Source organism: Acartia tonsa, chromosome 1 (assembly GCF_053477335.1).
Source record: "Acartia tonsa isolate MP-2025a chromosome 1, ASM5347733v1, whole genome shotgun sequence".
Lineage (NCBI taxonomy): Eukaryota > Metazoa > Arthropoda > Copepoda > Calanoida > Acartiidae > Acartia > Acartia tonsa.
Genome location: NC_137260.1, coordinates 21,476,241 through 21,504,158, shown reverse-complemented (window position 1 = coordinate 21,504,158; position 27,918 = coordinate 21,476,241). Strand labels below are relative to the sequence as shown.

Here is a 27,918-nt window from a genome sequence, read left to right as displayed (position 1 = left end):
TGCTGACAGAGGACGGAAAAAGGTATGAAACGGTTAAACAGAAAATGTGGGACATTTTAGGTAAAGGCGAAGGGCAATTAAAATCTGTAAAAGACGAAGTTTTATTAGCCCAAAAAGATTCCAAGAATGACGACGACATTGATCAAGTCTACCTGAGTAAGGGCTGGAAACCGCCACCAACACAAAATAACCGATACCAAAATAACCAAAATGGTAAAAACCGATACCAAAACAACAATGGGCAAAACCAAAGGAGAAATGGAACTAGTAATGGCAATAACAAAACCTACATTAGGAAAAGACAAACAAATCCTATAGGTAAAAATGGAAAACCGATGCAATGTTTATGTTGCAAGTCAGAACTTCACTTTATAAAAGAATGTCCAGATGCCTTTGAAAAACAAGACAAAAACAAGCCAAAATACAAAACAGCATTTGTTGTAAACAGCAGTAACCCAGAAACAGCAGAGGAAATTCAACTGCCAATCTCAGACACCGAGTCAGAACAAGAAAAAGAAGGAGATGTATTCTGCACGGTTTATTGCAGCGAAAGTCAAGAAGATCTAAACAGGTTTACAGCAGAAGCGCCGAACAAAGCCGCTCTCGATACCTGTTGTACAGCTAGTATTGCTGGGGAGAAGTGGTTAAAAGTGTACATAAATGGCTTACCAAAGGATCTGAAACAGAAAGTGAAAGGACCATTACCTAGTCAGAAACGTTTCATGTTCGGAAATCAAGGCAAGCTTAAATCGCAAGCCAAATATATAATACCAGCAAAGATAGGGGGAGAATACAATGAGATTGAAATGGATGTAATCCAAAGTGACATTCCACTCTTATTGTCAAAGGGGGAGATGAAAAAGCTGGGAATAGTATTAGATATGAAAAATGATACTGGTTTAATTAATGGAAAACCGTTAATTCTATCTACAACAACTGCAGGACACTACAGCATGACCCTCGAAAAAGTATTTTTAAGCATCTGCAGCCCATATTTCTCAATGAATTATCAAAAAATGTATATGTCCTTGTTCTCTGTAGATTTTCACATAAGTAGATATAAAAATATTTTTTTTACATGAATTAACAGCTGAGATTTTTAGAGCCAAAGTTTTGAAAAAGTGGCTGAGGAAAAAGTAACTTTTCAAGAAAAATGTTTTTTTAAAGTGAAATGACGTGTTTTCCTCATAATTTCAATACTTTTTATAAAACTTATATAAAGACGTTTCCAAGAAATTTATTTCATGCTGAAAGCACTTTTTTCACTTGCTCTAAAAGGCATTTTTAGATTAGTGTAAATTGCAAAAACTCCCTTACAGAAAGAAATCCTATAAAAAATAGTAGCAAATTGAAAGTTTACATAAACAGAAATCAAACACTTTTTATTTTATTAAAATAAGTTAAAAAACAAAAAAGTTACAGCTACAAACTTTTATTAAACATTTAACAATTTAAATGATTTTTATGTGTGTTTTAGTAATTTGTATGAGTGGGCGGGAATTTAAGCACTAATCTTTCCGGTCGTAAGCATTAATTGGGGAGGGGTTTATTTAAGGTCATATTAATAAGTGGGAGATATTATAAGATTTGAGGGAAAATGGTTATAAGAAAAATGTATTCAGTAAAAATTGAAAGGTAATTTTTATATGTAAAAGTAACGTTTTTTAATCCAATAAAAAATGTATCAATTGTAAACTTGCTCTTCTTTCTTATTTGTTTTTTAACTGGTTGATAAAAAGTAATATACTAATAAAAAACTAAGAAATATTTAGCAATATCCAGTTTCTCAAGCACTTTTTCCAAACTTTGGCTTTAAAAATCTCGGCTGTTAATTGATGTAAAAAAAATATTTTGATATCCTCTGATGTAGAAAATTATAGAGAACAAGTACATATGAATCTTTTAATATTTTATTGAGAAATATAGGCTGCAGATGCTTAAAAATACTTTTTCGAGGGTCATGCTGTATGTTGTGGATTTATTACACCACAAGGAAGAACTAGAGCAAGTTAACATAGCTGAGTTGGATGAAGGAGACGAAAGCACTCAAATGAAAGCTTTACGGAAAATTCACCTTCAATTTGGACACCGACCCAAACACCAGTTCGTAACAATACTTAAAGAAGCTGGAAAATGGCAAGAACAATTTTCAAAAATGATAGATAGAATTATGGAATGATGTGAGGGGTGTATATTAAGATCACGTACACCAGACAGACCAGCAGTAGCCCCACCCCTAGCAAATGATTTTGGACAAGTATTAGGTATGGATTTAAAAATATGGGATAAAAACAAAGGAATATATATTCTCTACATGATTGACATATTCACCAGATACCAAGTAGCTACAGTAATCAAGAGCAAAGAGGCATCCGAAGTAGTTAAAGCATTCACCACAAAATGGCTTCCAATTTTTGGAAGGGTGGATAAAATAATAACTGACAATGGATCGGAGTTTCAAAATGATGAAATGAGAGAGGTAGCAAGTGCTTTGAATGTGCAGCTACTCTCTACCGGGGCAAATAGTCCTTGGTCCAATGGGACTACTGAAAGTAATCACGGAACCACAGATAGGGTTGCTGTAGCAGTTAAGAGAGACTTTCCAAACATGCCACTTGAAGTAGCTCTCGCGTGGGCTGTCACTGCCGTGAATTCAATGTCTAGTGTTAGAGGATTTTCACCTTACCAGTTAGTGTTTGGCAAGAACATAAAGCTACCAAACATCTTAGAGGATCCACCCCCAGCATGGGAGGAGCCACAGAAGAGTAAGGAACTCATCGACACACTAAATGCAATTCATGCAGCCAGAGTTGAGTACACAAAGGCGGAGAGATGTGAAAGATTAAAGAGAGCACTGAAAGCTAAGATCAGAATTGCTGACACTCTGTATGAAAAAGGGGACATATGTTATTTCAAGAAAGAAGGGGAAGACACCTGGAGAGGTCCAGCTAAAGTTGTTTTCCAAGATGGGAAAGTGATCTTCATAAGAATTGGATCAATCTATTACAGAGTGAGTGCCAATAGATTAAAGAAAGCTGGTGAAAGTCTAGCAAATGATATAAGAGCTAAAGAAGCTACTGAAAACAACGAAGTTCATAATGAAGAAACTATACAGACGGTCAAAACAAGGAGACAGACCATAGAAGAAGGAGAACCAGACTGGCATAGGCTAAAGATAGCAGAAAAAGATACCAAAGATACAAATCATGAAGAAATAACTATTCAAGAAGGAGACGATAATACACTCCCATTTATTGAAAACAATGACAATAACGAACCTACTGGCGAACAAGAAAGACAAGATAGCATCACCAAGGGAAGAAAGAGAAAGAAAATTAATCAAAAACCAACGCCAGATTTTAATGAAGATGGAACAATCAAGAATGCAGCTCAGGTTCTTAAAAGAAATGACAGGATAGAGATTTACGAGAATGGAAAATGGGAGAAAGGAATAGTTCTTGGACATGGAGGTAAAGTAGGAGGTAAACACAGTGGTTGGTATAATATCCAGTTAGATAATGGTGAAGTATTTCATGATGAAATGTCAAAAAGAGACATTCGGTATGAAGGAAATGAAGATCAGAATGAGCGAGAAGAAGAAGATGTTCTAGTAAACATAAAATTAGACTGTGGAAAAATGATAGAGGTAAAGAGTTCAGACCAGAGAAAAATCTGGTATGAAAAAGAGGAAGAACAATTCGCTCTGCTTGTAACGGAGGAAATACTTGCAGTTATGGTTCCCATAGAACAAAGAAATTCACCAGAATGCATGACTGCTAAACTGGAAGAGCTCAATAAACTAATAGCTTTTGACACATACAAGATAGTTAAAGATGAAGGTCAGGAGCGTATAACGACCACATGGGTACTTACTGAAAAAGGTTCAGAAAAGAGAGCAAGATTAACAGCAAGGGGATTTCAGGAGGAGACGACATTCCCAACAGACAGTCCAACTGTTCAAAAACATTCAATGAGATTGCTTCTTACCATTGCAGCTACAGAAGGATGGGATATTCGTACAACTGATATCTCAAGTGCTTTTCTACAAGGTTCGCAAATGGATAGGGATGTTTACGTAAAACCTCCTAAAGAAGCAAATCAAGCAGGTTGGCTCTGGTTACTAAATAAGTGTTTATATGGTCTAAAGGATGCCAGTCGAAAGTGGTATTTGAGAGTGGTGGAAAAGCTAAAGGAATTAGGTTTTGAGACAAGCAAGTACGATTCAGGAATTTTCTTTCTTATCAAGAATGGTGAACTGATTGGTATAGTGGCGCTTCATGTGGACGATTTCCTGCACTGTGGAAATCAATTTTTCAATGCAACGATTTTACCACAGCTACTGGGCACTTTCAAAGTAGGAAAATCGGAGTCCAGACAGTTCATGTACACAGGTTTTTACCTGGAACAGACAGCTAATGGAATAAGGATTGATCAAAATAAATATGTCAGAAATGTGACTATACCACTCATAGATGTAAAGCAGATGAAAGATAAAGAAAGAGATATGAACCAAGATGAGCTATCACTGTTACGTCAAATAACTGGAATTGTCAATTGGACAGCAAGGGCAACAAGGCCTGATACCAGTTTTGAGATGATTGATCTATCTACTAAATTTAAAGGCGGCAAGGTGAGTGATCTCATCAAGGCAAAGAATGTAGCAGCGAGGCTGAAAAAGGAGGAGGTTACCATTCAGATATCAAATCTAAAAGATTTCAAGGACTGTGAGATTATTGTCTACACAGATGCAGCTTATAGGAACCTCAACGATAACACTGACAGCTGTGGAGGATACATTATCTTCATTGTAAATCTCAAATATGGTATGGTAGCCCCACTTGAATGGAAAAGCAACAAGTTGAAACGTAGAGTACTTAGCACACTTGGAGCCGAAACACAGGCCTTGTACAATGGTCTGGATGCAGCTCTGGGAATGAAACTGCTACTGAAAGAACTTTATGGTGGAAAAGTAGATTTAAAGGTAAGAGCCATAACAGACAATCATTCAGCAAGGACTGCAATTTATTCAGAGTCAGAAGTAACAGAGAGAGTACTACGTGGAGATATTGCAGTAATCAAGCAATTGATTGAGACAGGACAGGTAGCAGAAGTCAAGTGGGTAACCGGTAAGGACATGTTAGCAGATATCCTTACCAAGAAGGGCGTGAATAGGATGCCATTACTGGAAGTTCTAGAGTCAGGTAGAATGAATCAAGATACTCTACAGCTAATCAAAGCATAAATCACCAAGAATCTGTACATAGTCATATTGTATACAAATATTGTAAGAAAAATACAAATATTGTAAGAAAAATACAAAAACCTTCAAAAATACAACAAAAACCATAAAAATCCCAATTTAAAACAAATATTGTAAGAAAAACACAAAAACCTTCAAAAACACAGACAAAAACCACAAAAATCCAATTTGAAATACCACAAAAATACGAAAAACGAAACAAAAACGAAATACGAAAAACGAAATAGCGCTGCTGGGAAATTTAGCGCTGCTGGGAATATACGTAAACATTGGTACCGAGGAATTATGATGTGTTGGCAACTTCTGCCAAACCAAATCATTCGTCTGCAGAGAGAATCAAAAATTGCGGGAACCACATTGGAAGTGACGCTCATTTAAATTGACTCATTCTCGTGATTTTAATCAATTTTAATCGTATTTTTTTTACTAAATACGACGCAAATTAATTTTTCTTTAAAAAGATACCAAGTTCGTTCTTTATTTATTACAAGTGACAACATATTATCATTAGTTATTTAAATTATTTTTTTTGCAATACAGATATCAAATTTTTTTTTTAAGTTTTTTTTTAAATAAAAACATTTTCTCCTGCAGAAATTTTTCAACGTAAGATACCAAGAAATTGCGCAATTGCATTTGAATAAAAATATTTTTTTTGTCAATACAACAAATATAAATATTTTTTTATAAAAAGATACCAAGTTTTATTCATTTAACATGATACCAAGTACCAATGAAAGTATTTCAGCACTCTTTTAGCCCAACATAAGATATCAAGAATAAAATATTTAGATTTATATTTTATTTTCAGATAATCGAGTACAATCTGTTTTATTAAAAACATGGCCCCGAACCACAGCAAGTTTGTCGATATAGTTGACGTTGTTTTTGCGGCAACTAGGCCGTTTGATGATCAATGGAAGGACAAGCCGACCAGGTTATGGGTGTCGCTAGCCGATTTGAATTTGGCTGAAATGGTAGAGGTTACAATCTCTGCCATAAGGGACCAGAGTGTTCCGAAAAATATTCTGGTCTTGTTCTTTCAAAAATATATAGGAGGGTGTGATATTGAACTTATGCGAAAATATCTCAATCAGATCAGGGATGAAGCACTAGCCCAAAAGTGGAACAAGGTTATTATATCCACATGTTATTTTGTTCCTAGTCACGAGCAAATATGGGGCATTGTGGGTCTATTCAATCTGGAGGCTCACAGAATAAACGAGGATCTTGGCATGCCTCGGATGAATCTACATCGGGCAATTATGACCCAAATGTCTGAACTGGACAAAACCCTGAGGATAAGAGCGTCGGCTTTTATCGAATATCAACTAGGATTGTCCTTGGGCACTCATCTGAGCTATGAAGGTTATTGTAGTATTGTTAACCTTGTCAATACTGTTTTTGATACTGCTTTCAAATTTCAGAAGAAGCAGGGGAAGAAGAAAAGCCGTCAGACGCGTAAAGTTGTGCCTCCTAGTTTGGCTATTACTCCTGGATATGTACATAACGTTTTTATGCGCCAAATCCTGGTTGACAAGCGGATTATTCGACGTGATCCTAAGAATCCTATCACTAAGAGGATGCACTGGTCTGACCAGAAACTGCCTGGCCACCAGAACTGGCAAGTTTTCAGAGAACAAGGTCCTATGAAAAGGTTTCAAGAGAGAGAAGGTTATCTTGCTGCTCATCTTTGGATGCTGAAGAGGGCTGATAAGGTCCCTGTTTGGTGTGAGGAGGATGAGGATGAATCTGATGATGAAGTGCGTGAGGTTCAGCAACATCAGCAGGACGAGGATCGTCCTTATGATCCAGAGGAGGAATGGTCTTCTGATCCAAATTTGGAGATTGTCATCAACAACACTCAGGACCAAGAGATTGAAGTCATCACCGACAATGTTGGCCAGATGGAGGTTGATGAGGAGAAGAAAAAGGACAAGAAAGAAAACTATAATGAAGATTTGATTGAGATCAAGAGAATGTTTCTTGTAGAGCAGGAGAAGAACAAGTCATACAAGGCGGAGATGGACAAGAAGATGGCGGCCATTGCCAAGGAACGTGCTGCGGCTAAATATTGGCGTGAGCAGTATGAGGCTAAGGTGGAGCATTTAGTTTTTGTGGAGAAGGAGTTTGGAAGGATCAAGGAGCAGTACAAGTTCTTGAGAAACACCTACAAGGCCAGGCAAGAGCTTAAAGGAAAGAAGAAAGCTTAAAAGAAAACTGATACCAATGATAAAATATTAAGTTGTTAATATTTTTAGGTAAAACAGATTCCAAGCTCCAGCTTAATGAAAGATACCAAAACAGTGTCCAATCTCAGTCAGATGATTTTAACAGATTCCAAGCATTATTATTTTATGTTGTAAAAATATAATTATCTATTTGTTACTTTTGTTGTTTATTCTATTTTGATTATTAAGGGGCGTTTTTATTACAGAGAGTTTATAAACAGATTCTGGGCTTAAATCTATTTGTGCATAAAGATTCCAAGCTACATTATATTGTTTCAGAGTAGAGATGTGCGTGATGCTCGTTCTTGTTAAATAGTTGGGACACCTGTCATTTGCACTGAGCTACTACCTAAAGGTACTTTTTACAATTTTTTAGTGGCAGAGGTAGGTGGAATGTCACTTTATTTTGGAGGATATATCTTTTGTGAAAAGTGACGCTCTTTCCCCGCTTATTTTTATAAACCTACCCTGGACCAATAATAAAAATGACAATTATGGTACGATCCATTTATCTGTTTTCGAGATCTTAGCACACAACACACAACTAACTTACCTACTCTTTATATGAAAAGTAGATCTTACATGAAATACGAAATATTCTATGGACAAAATGATAATACAACCAACCTTATTTCAAGCTGAATAACAACAGATCTCAACTCTTTAAACTATTCTGGAAGGATTAATTTACTTCCAGTTTACTAGGTATCCCTCTAAATATAAAAATTCACCTATGACATCCTTAATGAAGAGCACCCTGTTGCTAAACCTGAGTGAAAGCTTGTCAAACAGTTCAATATTCTTTAGTAGATTGTCGTCACTAGCACCTGGTGGGGGATACTTCTTTTATTTCATTTGTGGAATAATGAAAATGTTAAGATCAGTACTTGAAAGTAACTACCTAGATGTTTTAAAAGTTTGACATTATAAAAAGTTACTTTTGACTGGCATTTTTGCTGACCGTAAGTTTAATGCCTTAAATGATGTGAAAGTATCCATCCATCCCTGTGTAGCTGTACTTGTTATTATGTCTATTGATGAGCAACTTCACCACAGGACGCATTTGGTTCGCTGATATCAAGGCCTGCTCTTCCCTACAATTTTTTAAACGATTATTTGCATATGATATGCTACACGCTCTTCCTAGTTTTAACTTAGATGAGTTACAAACATTTGAGTTGTAATAATGTATAGGGTTGATTCACAACTAGTCTTAGACAAATGTGATAAAGGCAATTTATGTATAATTAGCAGATACGCCCTTAGAGGCCTCTTAAGACACTTGAGTTACGGGGTGGTCCTACCCAACAACAAAATAGGCATAAACCTTCCAGGACATCAGCGGTAAGCGAGATCCTTTGGTACAGACACAAGTGGATCCTGTTACTTTTATATAAGGATATACTTCTGTACAGCTATAAAAAGAACTCTACAAATAGAATAGGACATTAAATTCTACCTCGTTTTGTCTTACATAGGTATAGAAGAATGAGTAAAGGGAATTAAAAATAATGAATGATGATGTAAAAAACTACCAACCTTGGACTAGTAATGAGAGGAACTCTACAAATAGGAACTACATCAGATCTGCTGTCCCCGATGCTACCCAGCAGAGACATACACTCTTGTTCTAACTCGTCAATACAGTAATACTTTGCTTCAGCCAACAATTCCTAGAAAAAAAACGTAGGTTACAACATTATAAAATAAATTGAAATTATTTGCATTTGTAAAATATTAACGCTAAAAGAGGACATAGTCTATTTATAGATTAGTATGTTACTTAACAAAAGGTTCTAGGACATACGCAGGAGTGACAAACGACGAAGTGGAAAAACGTAGGAGTGTCTATAATATTAAGTTAAGTATTTCTTAAAAACCTTTAAGGTTGGTTTAATATATGTATGTTAGGTTAGGTCTAGTGTCCACTCCGACGTGCGTCACTCCTACGTTTATCCTAGGACCTAACAAAATAAAACCTGTATTTCTCTTCTAGTTTCTGGAAGTGGAACAGCGCTGTCTCTCAAAAAGTTGAGAATGCTGCCAAAATGTTTTCCAGACCTAAAAACACATTTTTTTGTTTTAACAGGGACAGTCGGTAACCCTTAAATTACCTAGTTGACAGAAACCCCCTGTTATTAAAATCCTTATACTAAAGTAATAGGATGTCTGTTTGTCTCTGTATCTGTGAGTTTGTACCGAAGGATCTCGCTAACCGCTGAACCGATCGGGTTCTCCTTAACAGGGTAGGTTGAAAGGTTCTCATAGGTCCCAGGAAGGTTTATAACTATTTATAACTCCCAAGAGAAATCGCCCCTAGAAAAAAATTCCCCTCCAAATTTTTTAACTAAAATTTAATATGGGGCGGGGGAGCATCCCCCCCTAAAAAAAAAAATTTCCACCCCCCAGATTTAAAAAAAATTTTCTTTTAAAATCTAAAATAATAAATTGGGTTATCAAATTCGACTCCCCTCCTCAAGTGTCCCTAGAGGCCTCTAGGGAAGTAGCCGCTGATTAAATTTAAAGTAAAGGGGGAGGGGAAAAGTTTTTTTTTTACTTTAGGTCATGAGATTAATACCAGAGCCATTGGATATTGATATGTATACCATGAAGACCAAGCCATAAGTTATTGCTATTAGCCATTCTCCGAGGTATGACAAATAAATGTATAAATATTGAATATTGTATAACCAGACAACTACCTGGTGGATCCTGCTAGCAAATTGTTTTCTGCTACTTGGCTATGTTGATATTCCCGCTTCTATTGTTTGTTTATCAAAGACCTATTTTAAAGTCGACACATGGTCCTCGGGATGGGGACATATACAGTCATTTAAACCCTTCCTCTTCTATTGATTTACTCTTGTGTATGACATTCAAAAGTTGTACCTGTCTATAAGAATCCAGCCATCACTGTCTGTGAGCACCTCCATCCGTCCAGAAAACATGGCACGTAACATGTTGTCATGTTTTGTCAAGGTTCCTTTAATAGTATCAAAATTAAACAATTTTGTCTGGATATAAAAACTTTCCTTTACGTTCCCATTCTAAAAATTGGTCCAGTAACAGTTTCACAAATAATATTCAAATCAAACTACTGCAATCTAAAATTGGTTGTCTGTTCAAAAAGGGATGCAATAATAGACCGTGAGAAGTCGAGAAAAAAATAGCTTAATTTGCAAAATGAGAGTTAAGCTCTAGTAATAATAGACGTAGTTATGGAGTAATAAGATTTATCTCATGTTATTTGTGGGAAAACTAGCGGCTACGCCCCTATCATCCAATGGCTCTTTATTCGAAGGGGCTAAGAGTGGCAAGAGAAATAGCTTACAAACACCCCAAGGCTGAAATATTAAATGTTCAGGACCTATGTAAAGCTTACTTCAAATAGAGAACCCAATCGGTTCAGTTATTATTGAGATCTAAAGCTTCAGACAAAATCCCTTACAACTTTATATAATAGGATAATAGACAATTTATTGACACTAAAAACATTTGCCAAACTCTATTTTTTTTTTAAAAGATCGACGTAGTCTGATATTTGATGCTTTTATGTAACGTTCACAAACACTCTATATCACCAAAAGATGTACATATCAGGGATAAGGGATGGGAAACGTAGGAAAATATTATTTCAGGCCTATTTCAAGCCTAGGCCTATTTCTAGCCTAATAAACCAGTTTTGGGATAGCGCAGTGGTTCGTATAAAATGCTAATGAAAAAGCTGTGTGTGTGTGTGTGTAGATAAAGTATAGAATCAAATTCAGGTAGCTAGTTTAAAGTAAAAAACATAACTTTTTATAAACCTATATATTAATGGCTTTTGTTAAAATGAAGTTCTTTCTCTCCCAAAATTTTTTATCTTTTACTTTGGTAATTTGAACTGTCAGAAAGCTATCGTTGGGTTTCCCTCAGACAGATTTTAGTTTGTATTATTTGCATTTTTATTAATGAGTAAAAATTTTATTTGAAAATTTCATTGCTAATTAAAATTCAAAATAAATAAATAAATATGCACTTGGGTAACATTCTATCAAGTTCTTTGGATACTATACTGGATATAATGTAATGATATATCTGTACTGTGTTGTATTGTACAAAAATTAGGGTGAAGGTGTTGTATCAATACCGTACTAAATTTTAAAAATTCCAAATACAACATCTAATTTATAAACTACCAAATGAAAATTCGTAGCTACCTTCTTTCCAAAAAAATAATCCCGTTATTTTTGTTTTTTCTATGTGGTCCTTTTTTAATGTTTAACTCTAAGCAGATTTAATAATTAAACTAATGTGATCTAACACCATTTATATTTATTTTTTCGTAGCAGACGAAATCATTATTTTTTCTAGAATTGTCTGCTTTTAAAATTTCCGCCATCTGTGATTTGGGCTTGTTTTGTAGCAACCAATCACCAAACAAGCCCAAATCACAGAACACTATTGGTTTAGAGCGGTAGCCAATATGAGCCGTCCGCCAGTAAGGTCATTAAATTAGGCAAATGGTAAAAGTTGCATGATCCCTTTCAAAACCAGGCCGAGACCTAATTTATGGCCAGGTTTCCTATCCCTTATCCCTGGTACATATATAAAATATTACCTATCGTGGTATAATGTAAAGATCCGCCAACATTAAGCTTGACATACTTGGAAGGATTACCCTTGACAATATGAGAAATATCTTTGCAGGGCTCAATAAGAGCCTCGGCCATTCTATCTGAAAGTAATTCAAGTTTAGGTAGGTCAAATTAAACTCAAGAGACAAAGATAAAAACAAAAAATATTCAGTTTAAAACACAAAAATAGAATTAAAATTGTCAAACAAAATCTTAATGCATTCATAGAACTTTTTTTAGTTGCATCTTTTAACTTTTGTGATCAAGAATTTATTTACTTTAAGGAATAGTTTATGGAAGATACAACACAAGTTAGCATATTTTCTTTGGAATGTATTCTGATAAATGAAACATTTAAACCATTCGCAATGATAAAAAAAATAACATTAGGTACATGATCCTTACAGGGGTGTATATTCTGCACAAGATTAATTTTTTCCCCTGCTGCAAAATTTTTTATATTTTTCCCCCTCCTATTTTTTTCCAGCAAGGAAGGGGATAAAATTGAAAACCATTTTCAAAACTCTTAATTTATTCATATTATCCCCCTCCCACATATTCTTTAAGTTTTTTTCGCCAAAGAGGGGAGAAAAATGTAAAAAAATGCTTTCAATTCTCTTTCCCCCAAACAACACATTTTTTTATTTTTCTTTACCCCCCCCCCCCCCTCAGCAGGGTCAAATTTGCAGAATATACACCCCTGGATCCTTAACTAGTGGTTTCAAAATCAATAATACATGCTTTATGATTTAAAACAAAATAACACTTATCATCACAATTACAACTGAATATTCTACTTGAAACTATCCCTTTAGTACTTAAACTGTAATAAATGTTTTTCTTTGTCTCTGGTTGGATAAATAAGGTAAACAATTAACAGGTACTTTGTAAAGCAAGAGTATTTTTCTTGTAAAAGAAAATGTTTTCAATAATTAAAAAAAATAGCCTTGTGCAAAAGACTGAAAAATATTTTCTTTTTGGCAGTATTATAATATAAAAATGTTTGATATTGATAGGTATTTAAGATCTATCTCTCCTCCTCTCTCTAGATCGGCTTCTTTTTCTATCATATTGTCTTCTTTCCTTACTTCTACTTCGATCTCGTTTATCTCTATCTCTTCTTTGTCTGTCTCTGTCTCTACTTCTACTCCTTTCCTCCCTATCTCTTCTATAGGGAGATCTTTTTCTCGCATCAGAGTCCCCATTTCTGTCCATCCTATTCGGTGATTTATCCCTTCTCTGAGATCTGTCTCTTGATTTAGAATGATCACTATTCTTGTTATCTTTGCTGTGTTTTGATCCCTCATCTTCACTTCCATCTGATGAGCTACCTCCGCCTTTGTCCTAAATATAAATAAAACGTCTGTATAATTTTATAGGTAATATTTTAATAAAAACATGAAAATTCATTGAAAAATGGCCAAGATAGAAAGGTAATCAAACTTGTGCATATAAATATGTCAGACACATACAAACTTTTTGGGGATCATTTGTCTTTAGTCTCTGGGACCATTCAAATTGAAAAAAAAATTTAAAAAAGGTCTAAAAACACAATAACCTTTTTCTTTTTCTTCTTTTTATGCTTTTTCTTCTCCTTCTTCTTTTTCTTTTTACTCTTCTTTTCATCTTCAGGTTCAGATTCTAGTAGTTCATATTCTTCCTCACTAGAGGACTCTAGTGGACAAAAGCTTAAATTAACATGCCGCTATTTTGAATTTAGATTTTTTTTTATCAGAAAAAGAAATATTTCTCACCCTCTGTCAATTTAGGACTCTGTGATTGTTTTGACTTAGTATAAAAATAGTAACAGAATAATGTTTCTGTAAAAGGTTTCAATCAATATTTCATTGTGAAAGCAGCTAAAATATAGCTAAATAAAATAATAATGTAAGCATATGTCCCTGATTCTGAGATCATTTTTGGTGCTACTCCAGACATAAACAAAGCTTTCTTATCCTGATCCAACTTTTCTAGATCCTAAGACAGTTAAACAAATAAAGCATGTATCACTAAGTCCAGTGATGAAATTAAATACTGCACTCATTAGTTGTGAAACTTTCAAAACATAAAAACATTTGGGAACATGGAAAAGAGATGTAAGGACATCGAAATAGCCAGATATCAAACTATTTTAGCCTTGAAGTAAGTCAGACAGAATTTTCTTTTATCTTAAATTGGAGATTAAATATATCTGACGGTGGACTATCTTTGTCTTAATGTAAAACACATTTTATTGGTCATAACATAGTTTATTTAGAGATTGTTTATAAATGTAAACTAGCAAACCTTTGGAAGTTTATACTGATGAATATGATCAACTCTGATCATTTTCTGTAATATCTTGAACCCATTCAGATTATCAACTGCTAATATTGTGCTTCTTTGGTCCTCATAGCAAAGAAAACCAAATCCTTTGCTTTTACCTGTTGAGTGGTCGCGTATCAGGTTAATATGAACAACCTAAAATAATAGTTAATACTAAAACCAAGTCATAAGAAACTTAAAACTCAATAAATCACAGTAAACCAAACTAAAAAATTCAATTAGGGAATTTATGTGCTTTTTAATCTTAAATTAATGAAATTTTTATTACCTACAAATAATTGAGATAGAAAGATATCATTTGGTTAATATTAACAAAAGTTACTTACCTCTCCATATTGGCTAAACATGCAGATGACATCACCCTCTGTTAGCTCATATGGCAGGCCACCCATGAAAATCCAGGCTGAGTCCTTGTACTCCTGGTGCCAGGAGTTCTTGGTGCCAGCAACACCCAGCTCCAACTCCCGGTCATTTAGCTTCATCAAATTCCGCGTCTGTGTTAGAGGATTCATTTTTAATGTTTTCGCGCCAAATTATCACGTGGAAACTTTTGGCACCAAAATTTTAATTCATAGAAATTATCTAAATCTGGAAAAGATATAAATGCAATTATATTGGACAATATAGTTAAATATCATATGTAAATACATAATCACATTTTATTCAAACAAAACAATACAAACATAAAATGAGACCACACAAAAGTTAATTTTATTGGGATGGTAAATTATATTTTTTCATGATACAACCTAACTAGGCTTTCTAAGCATTTATTTAAAATAATATAAATAAAATAAAAGTGTTAAAAAACAAATAAAAATTAAATTTTTCAATTTATACAATTAAACACAGGGAAACTTGAATAAAAATCTTTCCAAAATAATATAGTGATTCTAAATGGAAATTTGATAAAGTCAGAATAGTAATGGTAAGGAAAGGAAGAGATGGGTAGAGAGGTAGGCTTCTACTTTTTCTTCTTAGTTTTCCCGTCAGAAACATCGTTTTCATTCCTAGGTTCTTGCCACTTCAGAGGCTTGGATCTAAAATAGGAAATATATTTATTATATTCCTTTCTAACTATAAAAAAAAAGATATGAAACAAATTAATATAGCATGCTGATGGGATGGGGAGAGAAAGGTCAATTTCATGATATAGGGTGGTTCTTTAAACTCGATGGTTGCAAACTTTCACATTGATATGAATACCCCAGGGAGGAATAGTAAGAAGACTAGCAAGTAACAAACCAGCACCAAGTATGTAAACTATTACCTATAAATACCCCAGGGAGGAATAGTAAGAAGACTAGCAAGTAACAAACCAGCACCAAGTATGTAAACTATTACCTATAAATACCCCAGGGAGGAATAGTAAGAAGACTAGCAAGTAACAAACCAGCACCAAGTATGTAAACTATTACCTATAAATACCCCCAGGGAGGAATAGTAAGAAGACTAGCAAGTAACAAACCAGCACCAAGTATGTAAACTATTACCTATAAATACCCCAGGGAGGAATAGTAAGAAGACTAGCAAGTAACAAACCAGCACCAAGTATGTAAACTATTACCTATAAATACCCCAGGGAGGAATAGTAAGAAGACTTGCATGTAACAAACCAGCACCAAGTATGTAAACTATTACCTATAAATACCCCAGGGAGGAATAGTAAGAAGACTAGCAAGTAACAAACCAGCACCAAGTATGTAAACTATTACCTATAAATACCCCAGGGAGGAATAGTAAGAAGACTTGCAAGTAACAAACCAGCACCAAGGATGTAAACTGTTTGGCTAAACTGTTGGATAGTGTAACCCCATACCAGTCCAACGGCTCCGAATAGAACTGAAAAAAAAATAATTTACAATGTTAATGTATGGATTCAAATTTATTTTCTTTAATGACCATATATTTATAAGTTCAATTCCTTAAGAGTAAATTTTGTTAAATGACAGCTGGCTTTAATAGTAATAAAACAAGGATGACAACATCCATAAGTAGCGAAGCATAGACAATTAAATAGGAATTTAGATATTAGTTGACAAAAGAATGTATATTAGGAAAAAATCACGAAACCTTTTCAACATTTGTTTTTAATTTCTTAATATTTATTTATATCTCAGTACTATGACTAACAGACTGATGGTCAAAGTAAATTACATACTGGATACAAACGGGAAATTTAATTTTGATATTTTTAACTACAAAAATTTTAAAAAACGGACCATAAACACAAAAGACATGAGGAAAAATGTGAAAAATATAAAAATAGCCAAAAACCTGCAAAAAGGCAGTCTGACCTCCATTGACGTGTTCTTGAAACGACAGGAAATTTAATTTTGATATCTATAACTGAAAAACTTTGGAAATTGGGCCATAAACACCAAAGGTATGGAGAAAAATGTGAAAAATACAAAAATAGCCTAAAACCTGCTTAAAGGCAGTCTGACCGTCATAGTTGGTTCTTGAAACGATAGGAAATTTAATTTTGATTCTATAACTGAAAAGAATTTGGAAATCGGACCATAAACACCAAAGATATGGAGAAAAATGTGAAAAATACAAAAATAGCCTAAAACCTGCTAAAAAGCAGTCCTATCGCCAATGATGTTTTATAGTTAATTGTGCTCCTTGATAATGGGAATGTTGTCAAAAAATTTCAGCCTTTTATCTTTTATAGGAGCCGAGAAAATCACGTTTCCCCCAAACTAAGACAGACATACGGACATACAGACAGACGGACAGACGGACATTTCAAATTATAGAGTAGCTTCGCTACTAAAAAGAATAAAGATTCTAAAAATCTACCTATTATGATTTGATAAAGCTTCTCAGCCCTACCCTGACCAACAAAGTCCATATGCACGGGGATTTGACGAAAAAACTCCATTCTAGTAAACTCTGAAAAGTTTACAATTCATCATGCAAAATTCGCATTAAAATTTATTGGTAAAAACCTATTGATTAACGGAACTATTTCTATAGAAGCAGGGTTGTATATTCTGCATAAGATTCATTTTTTTCCCCTGCTGCAAAATTTTTAATTTTTTCCCCTATTTTGCAGAATATACACCCCTGTATAGAAGGTAGGTAATGCTTTGCAATAAACTTACATTTTTAAAAACATATTTTTGAACTTTTAAACATTGATTTATCATGAATAATGCAATACAGTTAACTATTCTTTACATTCAATCGTAAATATTCCTTTTCTCATTTAATTTTAAAAAATACTTTTGTATAAAAATATCTAGTGTCAACAATGGTAACAAAACTACAGTAAAAAATCTAATATAAAATAGTAAGTATAAAAACACAATCAATTTGAATCACTTTTTGTTAGTTGGCAAAATCACAGGTTTTAATCACAATTGTTCTACACGTTATAAAATTAGATATAAAATATAATTCATAATTACAATCAAATAAATCTTTGATACCAGGACTAGGAATGTTAAAATGATGACAAGGCAAGATTTGGTAAAAATTTGAAGCTCAATTTGCTGTATAGAGAAAGTATTTCACCCAAATAGGTCGAAATTATTAAATAAATAAAAACAAATTTATATTATTAAGGTTAGTAATACTGATTAATTAAAATAATAAAATACGATAAATATGAGGAAAATAATTTGAAATTTTGAGCATTTATGGTAACTTACAACAATAAAAATAAAATAAACATTTTTTAATATAAGTGATGTTAACTGGAAGACAATTAGGCCAGCATCTCTTTGACAATGTTGACAACATCATTAGCCAGGTCGTCAGCAGCTTGCTTAGTGTCAGCCTCAGCATAAACACGAACAACATCCTCAGTACCACTAGGCCTCACAAAGGATCTTCCCCTAAATAATGAATGTATTAATTATGTTTGAAAGTAAAACATGTTGTACTATTCATGATAAATTTTATAGTGTTTGAATTAATCAAACAGACGAAGAATAACATTGAAATATGATACCTTCTAGACAGTTATGGAATCTCGACCATAAAGATTCTTTTATCTAATCTTGACAAGAGAGGTATTTTTGGAAAGAGGAATATACATAGAAAACGCCTATGTAAATTAGAAAATCGGCAGAAATCATATTTGCAAAAATCTGCAATGTTAATTTGCAAAATTAATTTCATGCCTTAAAGGACAGATTTAGAAAAAAATCTTTTTATGAAAGTTGTTTATCTATAAGTTTAGAACATACTTAAGGCAAAAAATTTTTGTTTTGTGTTACTTTTTTCACCTTACATATGAAATGTAAAAATCAGATATAGAATCCTTTTTAGAGTCAATATAGTGCAAAAAGTAACCAAGACATTTTTGCAAAGTATGAAAATCTAAAGAAAATAGTTCTTTTTGCTTTTGATATACATATCAGATAAAAGTATATAAAATTAGTGATCAAAAACTATAAAACATGTTTTAAGTTTTTTCAACACTGTCATTGATTAAATTGCACTTTTAGGTTTAAGAATTACCGAAGTAGTGCATAAAAAAAAACCTCTTTTTATGAAGTAATTAAACAAAATAAATGCCAAAAAAACCAACTTCAAAATGGTCTACTGCATTATAAAACAAGGATGACAACATCCATAAAAGCGAAGCACAGAAACGGTAGGACAAACGGACATTAACACTTGTAAAGTGTCAGAACTGAATAATCATAATATAAATGTATAAGAGTCAAAGCAAAATTTGTTGAAAATCTGCTTGATTCAGGATAATGTTTATGGACATGCTAACATTTTTAGAACTTGATTATAGAGTTGCTTCGCTAATTACATTATACTTTGTTGTCTCAGGAATCAATATACCAAAAATCAGATCAATCGGATGATTAGATCACATAAAAATTTGTTGTTAAAAAAGTAAAAAAAATCAACATGTTTAAAATGGACGTACGGACATTTTGGTGATGATTATAGAGTTGCTACGCTTTCTAAGTCGTACCTAACTACTAAAGGAATCACCATGCAAAATTTGAAATCGATAGGACAATTCTAACATGCCTAAATTAACGAAAAAAGCTATCCGTTACGGACGGACGGACGTACGGACGGACTGACCCTAATTATAGAAAAGCTTAGCTTTTAAAAACGCCTAATTGTTAATTTGAATTTATTTTGTTTCATGACTTAATAAAAAGAGTTTTTATGTGCTACTTTGGTAATGAGTAAACCTAAAAGTGCATTTTAATCAATAATAGGGTTGAAAAAAAGTTATAACAAAAAAAGTTTTTGATCACTAATTTTATATACATTTATCTGATATTGATATCAAAATCAAAAGAACTATTTTCTTGGTTATAAGGGAAAATTTTTTTGAAAAAAATAACATGGTCTCAAATGATTCCAAATTGCCTTATACGGCGAGAAATGCAATAAAAAACGGCGAACGGCGGGAGCGGCGGTCCCGCCGCCGTTTTTTTAAATATGTCAAAACTTGGGGTAATTAGTGACACAATTTTCTTTAAAACTAAGGGAGCAGCGCCCAAAATAAAATTGCTGGTATGTCGTGGCACGAGTCACCACATTTTAACACCCCCCCCCCCCCCCCCTCCACCTTTATATAAAGTTATTGTGGTATTTTCTTAAAGAGTAGACAAACGGGAAAGGGAACAGTAATTAGGAAGATATTTTTATTCTTCATCCAAAGACAAATAAATAATTTACGATGAAAAATTTCATTAAACATAACTGTTATATCATTGTTTTTATTTTAAAGTATTTACAAAAGAAAACCTGTAAAAAAATCATCACAGTTAGCGAAACCACCCACAAAACCTCAAACACTTATGGCTTTAACACAGCCAGAGGTGTGCATGAAACAAGAACTGTTGGAACTGGTGCTCAGTTTACTGAGAATATGAAAGATGATGGTGAAACCCGAAAGGAAGCTATCAACTTGATGACAGGACCAATAAGTTCTAAGCAAAGCTGTAAGATAGGAACCTGGAATGTTAGAACAATGTATGAGTCAACTAAAACAGCCCAAGTAGTTAAAGAAATGACAAGTTACAATATCGGAATACTTGGAATTGCAGAATGTAGATGGACAGGACAAGGACAAACCACAACCAAAGATGGCCACCTAATACTTTATTCTGGTCATGAAAGTCAACATATGTATGGGGTTGCTATAATTATCCAAAAACGACATGTCAATTCACTAATAGACTGGAAACCTATATCAGACAGAATAATTAAGGCTAGATTCCAATCAAGGCACTGCAAGTTGACCCTTATCCAATGCTATGCCCCAACAAATGACAAAAGTGAAGAAGTAAAACAAGAGTTTTATGATCAACTGCAATCAATCAGAAACTCAGTACCCAAACATGACATGTGTCTAGTTCTTGGAGATATGAATGCTAAAGTAGGAACTGACAGGACTGGAGTGGAAAATGCAATGGGACACTTTGGCATAGGTACAAGAAATGAAAATGGAGAACTTTTACTTGAATTCTGTTTAAATAATGATATGGTCGTAGGAGGTACATTATTCCAACACAAAAACATTCACAAATATACCTGGACAACACCTGATGGACAAACAAGAAACATGATTGACCATATTATGATCAATAGAAAATGGGTCAAATCAATGAAAGACTGTAGGAGCTATAGAGGAGCCGACATATTCAGTGACCATGAACTAGTTGTCAGTAAGATTAAATTAAAGCTGAAGCGTACTGGCCATGATAAAAAGAGTGAGATTGGCAGACAATATGATTCTTCAAGATTAAAGGACCCAGTGATAAAGAATGAATTTGTCTTAAAACTCAGAAATAGATTTCAAGTCTTAGAGGACCTAAATGACGAGACTGAGATCACATGGACTTCAATTAAAGAAAACTTTCAATCTACTGCTAAGGAAATCCTAGGACACAAGAAACCAGAGAAAAAGGACTGGATCTCTGAAGAAACATGGAACAAAATAGAAGAGAGAAAGAATCTTAAAAACAAAATTCATAATGCTCAACATTTGGCTGACATGGGCAATTTAAGAGCTGAATATACTGCTAAAGACAAAGAAGTCAAAAAGCGCACAAGGAAAGACAAGAGAGATTACATTGACAATCTGGCTGAAAAGGCCCAGAGAGCAGCTGACTTCGGTAACATGAAAACAGTATACAACATAACCAAGCAATTAAGTGGCAAATATAACAAAAAGAGTGGTGAAACTATCAAGGCTAAAGATGGTAAATTACTCACTACAGAAAAAGAAGTTGCTGAAAGGTGGAAATCGCATTTTGAAGAAGTGTTGAACAGACCTGAACCTGAAATTACTGCTGAACCAGAACCAGGACATGAAATAGACATAGACACAAGACCACCAACTATTCAAGAAGTTAAAGCTGCTATACATAGTCTAAAGAACGACAAAGCACCTGGACCTGACTTGATAACTGCTGAAATGCTTAAGGCAGACATAGATCTTTCTGCTAGGACTCTGACTGATCTCTTTGATAAAATTTGGAGACAAGAAAAGATACCAACTGACTGGTCTAAAGGTATAATCATAAAACTACCTAAGAAGGGAGATTTGAACAATTGTGATAATTGGAGAGGAATTATGCTGCTTTCTATCCCAAGCAAGGTCCTATGTAAAGTTATTTTAAACAGAATTGATGAGAAAATTGACAATAAACTAAGAGAAGAACAAGCTGGGTTCCGTGCTGGAAGAGGCTGTGTTGACCAAATTTTCACCCTTAGGACAGTTATTGAACAATGTGTTGAATTTAACAAGCCACTCCATGTAAATTTTGTTGATTTCTCTAAGGCCTTTGACTCCATACACAGACAAACACTCTGGAAAATACTAAGAAGTTATGGTATACCTGAAAAGATGATAATTATGATAACTAAATTTTATGACAACTTCCAAGCCTGTGTTTCAGTTGGAAACAATAAGACATCTGATTTCTTTAAAATAAGCACTGGAGTTAGACAGGGATGCATTTTATCACCTATTCTATTTATATTGGTCACTGACTGGGTGATGAAGAAAACCACAGAGGACAAAAAACGTGGTCTCCAGCTGGGCATAATAGGACACCTAGAAGATCTGGACTTTGCTGATGATCTGGCACTGATTTCAGAAACAATTAAACATCTACAAGCTAAGACAGATAGACTAGTCAAATACGCAGGACAAGTCGGGCTCTTTGTTAATGTCAAGAAGACTGAAATTATGAATATACCTACAAACCCTGATCAAACTATAACAATAAATGGTGAACAATTGAAACAAAGCAACAAATTCACCTATTTGGGGAGTGTTATCAGCAGTGAAAATGGCTCAAAAGCTGATATTAAAACCAGGATTGATAAGGCTAGGGTTGCTTTCAACAGTCTACACAACGTTTGGAATTCAAAGAAACTTGCTCTGAAAACAAAAATCAGACTTTACAACAGTAATGTAAAATCAGTTCTTCTTTATGGAGCTGAATGCTGGAGAACTGTGAAAACTGAAACAAATCAACTTAATGCATTTCACAATAGCTGCCTAAGAAGAATTTGCAAAATATTCTGGCCAAACAAAATATCAAACATTGAGCTGTATGCTAAGACCAAGTGCAATAGTATTGAAGCAGAAGTGAAATTTAAAAGACTAAGATGGCTAGGACATGTGCTCAGAATGGAACAAAATAGGTTTTTAAAAAAGTGCTTAAAATGGAACCCCACCACTGGTAAACGTAAACGGGGACAACCAAAAATGACCTGGAGGCGGAGCACTGAAAAGGACCTCTTTAAATTGAAATTAACATGGGGAGAAGCTGAAGCACTTGCCAAAAAAAGGAATTCATGGAGGAGCAGGGTGGCCGTATTCTCTGGACTCCACAGTCCAAAAGAGAGACGCGACTGAACTGAACAAAAGAAAACCTACTTGTTATATTTAGCAACTGCAAAATTGATCTTGTCCTGAAGTCCCTCAGGGGTCACTACCTGCCTCTCTGCATCTTTTGTTGTGATCAAGGTTCTGTCTCGCACACTTGCCTTAATAAACAATTATGTTTACAATGGATATCCAGGAACTTAAAACTAAATTCATCTACTAACTTTACACAAAAGAATAAAACCTCATTTAATAGTTTACAGAAAAGGACATTACAACTATTATAAATTATAATACCTTCATCAATTTGTTAGGAAGATCAGTGTACTGAACCATCCAATCCTCAACACTCCAGCCCCTGGCAGCAAGTATACACTCAACTAGCAGCATGTCAGAGATAGCATCACCAACAGTCTATCATTAATTTATTTTATACATAACAGCAAAAAGTCATATATATGAGAGTAGTCAGGTATTTCTGCTCTCCACTAGAGATCCCTTGTATTGATCCTAGGAAATTATATATTTTACAAGCAAGTGTTTATCAACCACCAAAGAAAAAAAGATCTTAGGTAGGTATATACCTAGCTCGTGTGATTTAAAATTATAAAATATGTTTAAGCTGTATTGTAAAAATAAACCTGGTTAATGACATCAATGATCTGTTGCAGCTTCACAGCACTCTCGGTTGACCTGGGTTTACCGATACTTAAATTCATTAACTCACATATATTTTTATAGATTTAATACCTACTACTATTTATAAAAAAAATTCTTTGAATACATGTAACAAATCAAAATCAAATTCAAGGGCCAGGGACAAAGCACACAAAAAGTATTTCCTGGTCAAATAAGTCATCAGCATAATTGTAGAAAATAAATGAATATTAAATATAAGAACCTATATTTTTTATTAGCGATAAAAGATCTTTAATCTTCAATTTAATGAACTGCACTGTAGCCCTCTAAATTATATAATAATTTTATGTCTAAATTTTTTACTGTCGTTGTCATTAAAATGAAGCATCTGTCTTTCTTATTATCAAAGTCAACAGGTTCAATTATATTTTATTTAAGCATTCATTCCTAATGAGTTGTTGAGCCTTGTCACTGAAGATAACAGTTCCATGGCCATTAGCCTCAAAGTACACGCCAATATCATACTCCAAGGCCTTGTGGTGCAGATGCTTAACCCCTGTGGGGGCACAAGCAACAGGTACACCCAACTTGTTCACAATGTAGTCGGTTGAACTACCGTTAGCGTAGGCGGTTTGTACCAGTCCAAGCCTAAAGATAAAGGTTTTAAAATCAAATTTATTTTATATTATATTTAACTAACAACTTATTGAAGACTTGACTTAAGAAGAATAGTATTATATCTCAAAACATTGACAATTATATAAAAATACTTCAGTAAATGTTAATCTTAACCGATAATTTGTTGGTAGCAGTTCAGACTGTGTATCCCAATACTAGTACCATTGCATAGATTTCTAAAGATTGCATAGTTATTGTATTTTTTTTTAGATCCTTTGTTGTAGAGCATACTTAAATTCAAGAGTAGCTGCGGCGCTACTTAAAATATACAAAGAATGACAAAATCTTACTTTGAAATAAATATATTTAACAAAACCAATAGACTTACTTGATTTGATCTTGAAGTCCAGCTTGTTTGACAAGTTCTCCAATATAGCCGGCAATAAGAGTAGCTATTTTGTCACCATCCAACAGATTAAATACACCTACAAGGGATAAAAAGATTTTATTTTAAAAATAAGAGTGATTTCTTTAAAATCTTGGGCATTTGCAATGACTAGACCAAAGAGATAACATATATTAACATACATTCTTTTGGAAGATTTTTTGATTGGTTGTATCCGTACTAATAAAAGCTACAGATAATATATTTCTTGTAAGACTAACAAAACTATGAAGTAGCAACGTTTCTTTATAGTTGTTCCTTACCGTTCTTCTGATAAAAGTAAACAACTCTATCCGCATCACCGTCCACAGCAACACACCTTAACAGATAACATTAATAAAATATTGACAACTATAGAACAAGAACGTTGATGCAACCACCAAGCGAAATAAATTTTTATTAACACAAGAAAAACTTCATGGAAAGTTAAACTTAAGTTTTTCCTGGTTTATTTAATTCCTGTTTGTTTTCCCATGGCTAACCAGTAATGCTCTCTTGTTTATTAGATAACCAAGAAGAACCATCAACTGACTATCAAAGGCCTCAAGAAAGTCAAAGTAACAACAAATGGAAAATATATCAGTCATGCAATCACAGATATTCACAAAGCCTATCTGCAAATAAGAGACACACAAAACCTACACACCAGGTTGGCTCTTATTTGTCTATTGGATGTATAAATTGTGTATTATGGAATTCTCAAATATATTGATGCTTTCAGAGCAAGCTTTTTATAATGATGAATTGAGTTTTTGTCTTATCTTAGAATCTTAGAACCTCTACTTTATCCATAGACTCATTAAATCACTTTTATTGTCAAAGAATTTTAGTTAATTGAAGTTAATTGCAATAAAATTAATTTTAGGCCTATAACCCCACCTAAAAATAATATCTTACCTAGCATCATTGGTCTCCTTGAGACCTTCAGGGGCAGACTGGGACACCTTGACAAAATCAGCGCCACATCCAGAGTTTAAAATACCAGCACCTTAATATGGTAGAGGTAATATTCGGACAGGAAAGTTGCAATCAAAAGTATTACGAAGCATGGCAAATGGTCTGGATTTTTATAATTTGTAGTTTCTTTTTCATATAAAGCTAATGATAAACACGCTAATATTTAGAAAATGAATATTCATTCCATTTGAATATTACGTAGATTTTTCCTTTAGTATTGTAGGCTTTTCCCTTATTATATATAACGCTGCTAAATATAATAATTCTATGCTTTTATCTAAAGCTATTAGATACATCTCTATAGGCCTCAAGGGCGATTTCTCTTGTGAAAGTGAAAGTTACCCTCCCCCAAAATAAACCTTACCTGGACATTAAAGAAGCTTTACTGTATAGGGTAACCATATCTAGCTACTAGCTACTAGCGAAATCCTTAACTGATGCACATTACATTAACAGACATCCCGTTACTATTGTATGGATAAAACCTTAAATTTTGAATTGCACAGTCCTTACCTGAATTATGCATCTTGACCTCTAGAACCCCCTCTAGATGCTTGGCAAATTCAACCATAGCCGCAGCTCCAACTCCATTAGCTCCATCAAATTCAATCTACAAAGAATATAATGAGATTCTAGTGGCTGAACCCAATCCCATAGCATACATACTCAGTATTCAAAGGGGAGGAAGAGGTCAGAAAAATAGCCTAAAACCATTTGAAGACTTGAAACTTAAGACAAAAAATATCTAAGGACCTGTATTGCCTCATTAAAATGAAGAACTCAATCGGTTCAGTGATTATGGAAATCTTACCTAAGCTATTAATAAAAAAAACATAGTACTTAACACTTAATTTTGTCTGCCGGCTAGCAGTAATTTTAGCTGGCCAAATCCAAGTACATGTAGGCCAGACATTTCATACTGTAACTATTTATTTAACTATATGTTTGTACAATACTTAATAAGAATTTTACCTTTGGTGTATAGTTTCCAAACTTTCCATCTAGACCAGCAAGAAACTGCTTGAATGCTCCCGTCAACTTGCCATAGTAACCTTCCAATGAAGGTTCACCGTAACCACCCTACAAACAAGATTAATATGCTTAAACTAATTGGTTTTCTAAAAAAAAAAAAAAAAAAATACCTAATTAAATTCTTTAGTTTTTAATTTTATTATCCACTAGGTAGGTAAAAAATCTATAATTAAATGTGGCAAATAACTTTTATGCTTTTTTGTTTGTTTAAAAAAAGAGAATACCTAACAATGTGTGGAATATTTCGTTGAGAAAAACTAATTTGCCTCTGTCTTTAAAAAATTCGATAAAAAATGTATTCTTATCTATATGTTAATTAAATATTATGCTGTAATTTTTTAAATGATAGATATTGGAATGGCAATGATACGTTGAAATGGAATATGTCTCTTATTTGATTAATGATGTATGTGTTACTAACCTTAGTATTAGTAGCTACAACCATATAGTGAAGTTGAGGGGTTGTCACTATACCTATATATCAACCAATAATAACATAAGTAAATGGGTAATTTCTAACAAATATTAGGTACATCTAGGTATTAAAAGTTTGAATGCTTCATAGGTAATTTACGAGAAAGCCCAATCTGTCCCGATTTTGTATCACTTTTGAAAATTGCGATCCATGTGACGTCATATAAAAAGGGAAGGGGGGAAGAAAATATCTTCTCTTCTCTCCCATCTCTTTTGAAGAGATTTTCTTCCCCCCCTTTCCCTTTTTCTTTCCCGAAACGTATATGACGTAACTGGAATCGCACTTTTCAAAGTGATACAAAATCGGGACAGATTGGGCTTTCTCGTAATTTACTGATCTAATAAATATTTTGTCATTATTTTTAAATAAATAAAAAACTTAGCAGGGTATCATCAACAACAACTAATTCCCCTCCACCCTCCTTTTTTCTATTAAACAAATAAGGGAAGGAACTACACACACCTATAGAGTAAAAGGCACTCCCCCA

At 33.8% G+C, this 27,918-nt stretch overlaps 4 protein-coding genes across 9 annotated transcripts in view; all 4 read right to left on the bottom strand.

The window, feature by feature from the left end:
- Window positions 1-12,215, bottom strand: part of LOC145314924 (BTB/POZ domain-containing adapter for CUL3-mediated RhoA degradation protein 3) — a 15,070-nt gene extending 2,855 nt beyond the window's left edge. For all 6 annotated transcript variants that reach the window (XR_013877887.1, XR_013877888.1, XR_013877889.1 and 3 more), the window contains exons 1-6: window positions 12,092-12,215; window positions 10,381-10,474; window positions 9,471-9,552; window positions 9,031-9,164; window positions 8,500-8,585; window positions 8,223-8,321 (exon numbers count right to left, since the gene is read on the bottom strand). Coding sequence is in view for 1 of the 6 variants with exons in the window: in XM_080155003.1 (XP_080011129.1) it covers window positions 8,223-8,321; window positions 8,500-8,585; window positions 9,031-9,164; window positions 9,471-9,552; window positions 10,381-10,474; window positions 12,092-12,203 (607 nt within the window). In the remaining 5 variants the exon portion in view is untranslated. The remainder of the gene's footprint in view (window positions 1-8,222; window positions 8,322-8,499; window positions 8,586-9,030; window positions 9,165-9,470; window positions 9,553-10,380; window positions 10,475-12,091) is intronic.
- LOC145314973 (RNA-binding motif protein, X-linked 2-like) lies at window positions 12,208-15,077 on the bottom strand. The gene is made up of 5 exons (XM_080155048.1): window positions 14,759-15,077; window positions 14,394-14,567; window positions 14,011-14,084; window positions 13,666-13,783; window positions 12,208-13,451 (listed from the first exon to the last, which is right to left on the bottom strand). The coding sequence occupies exons 1-5, from the start codon at window positions 14,942-14,944 to the stop codon at window positions 13,128-13,130; spliced, it is 876 nt and encodes a 291-aa protein (XP_080011174.1). The 5' UTR covers window positions 14,945-15,077; the 3' UTR covers window positions 12,208-13,127.
- On the bottom strand, window positions 15,020-17,383 carry Spase12 (Signal peptidase complex subunit Spase12). The gene is made up of 3 exons (XM_080155055.1): window positions 17,238-17,383; window positions 16,148-16,274; window positions 15,020-15,472 (listed from the first exon to the last, which is right to left on the bottom strand). The coding sequence occupies exons 1-3, from the start codon at window positions 17,317-17,319 to the stop codon at window positions 15,397-15,399; spliced, it is 285 nt and encodes a 94-aa protein (XP_080011181.1). The 5' UTR covers window positions 17,320-17,383; the 3' UTR covers window positions 15,020-15,396.
- The window catches only part of nst (phosphoglucomutase 3-like protein nst), a 13,961-nt gene continuing 3,372 nt past the window's right edge, over window positions 17,330-27,918 (bottom strand). The window contains exons 6-16 of the mRNA XM_080154970.1: window positions 27,378-27,436; window positions 26,897-27,004; window positions 26,438-26,534; window positions 25,865-25,955; window positions 25,231-25,286; window positions 24,911-25,007; window positions 24,354-24,552; window positions 23,907-23,960; window positions 23,563-23,679; window positions 23,317-23,426; window positions 17,330-18,277 (exon numbers count right to left, since the gene is read on the bottom strand). Of these exons, the coding sequence (XP_080011096.1) occupies window positions 18,148-18,277; window positions 23,317-23,426; window positions 23,563-23,679; window positions 23,907-23,960; window positions 24,354-24,552; window positions 24,911-25,007; window positions 25,231-25,286; window positions 25,865-25,955; window positions 26,438-26,534; window positions 26,897-27,004; window positions 27,378-27,436 (1,118 nt within the window). The 3' untranslated portion in view covers window positions 17,330-18,147. The remainder of the gene's footprint in view (window positions 18,278-23,316; window positions 23,427-23,562; window positions 23,680-23,906; window positions 23,961-24,353; window positions 24,553-24,910; window positions 25,008-25,230; window positions 25,287-25,864; window positions 25,956-26,437; window positions 26,535-26,896; window positions 27,005-27,377; window positions 27,437-27,918) is intronic.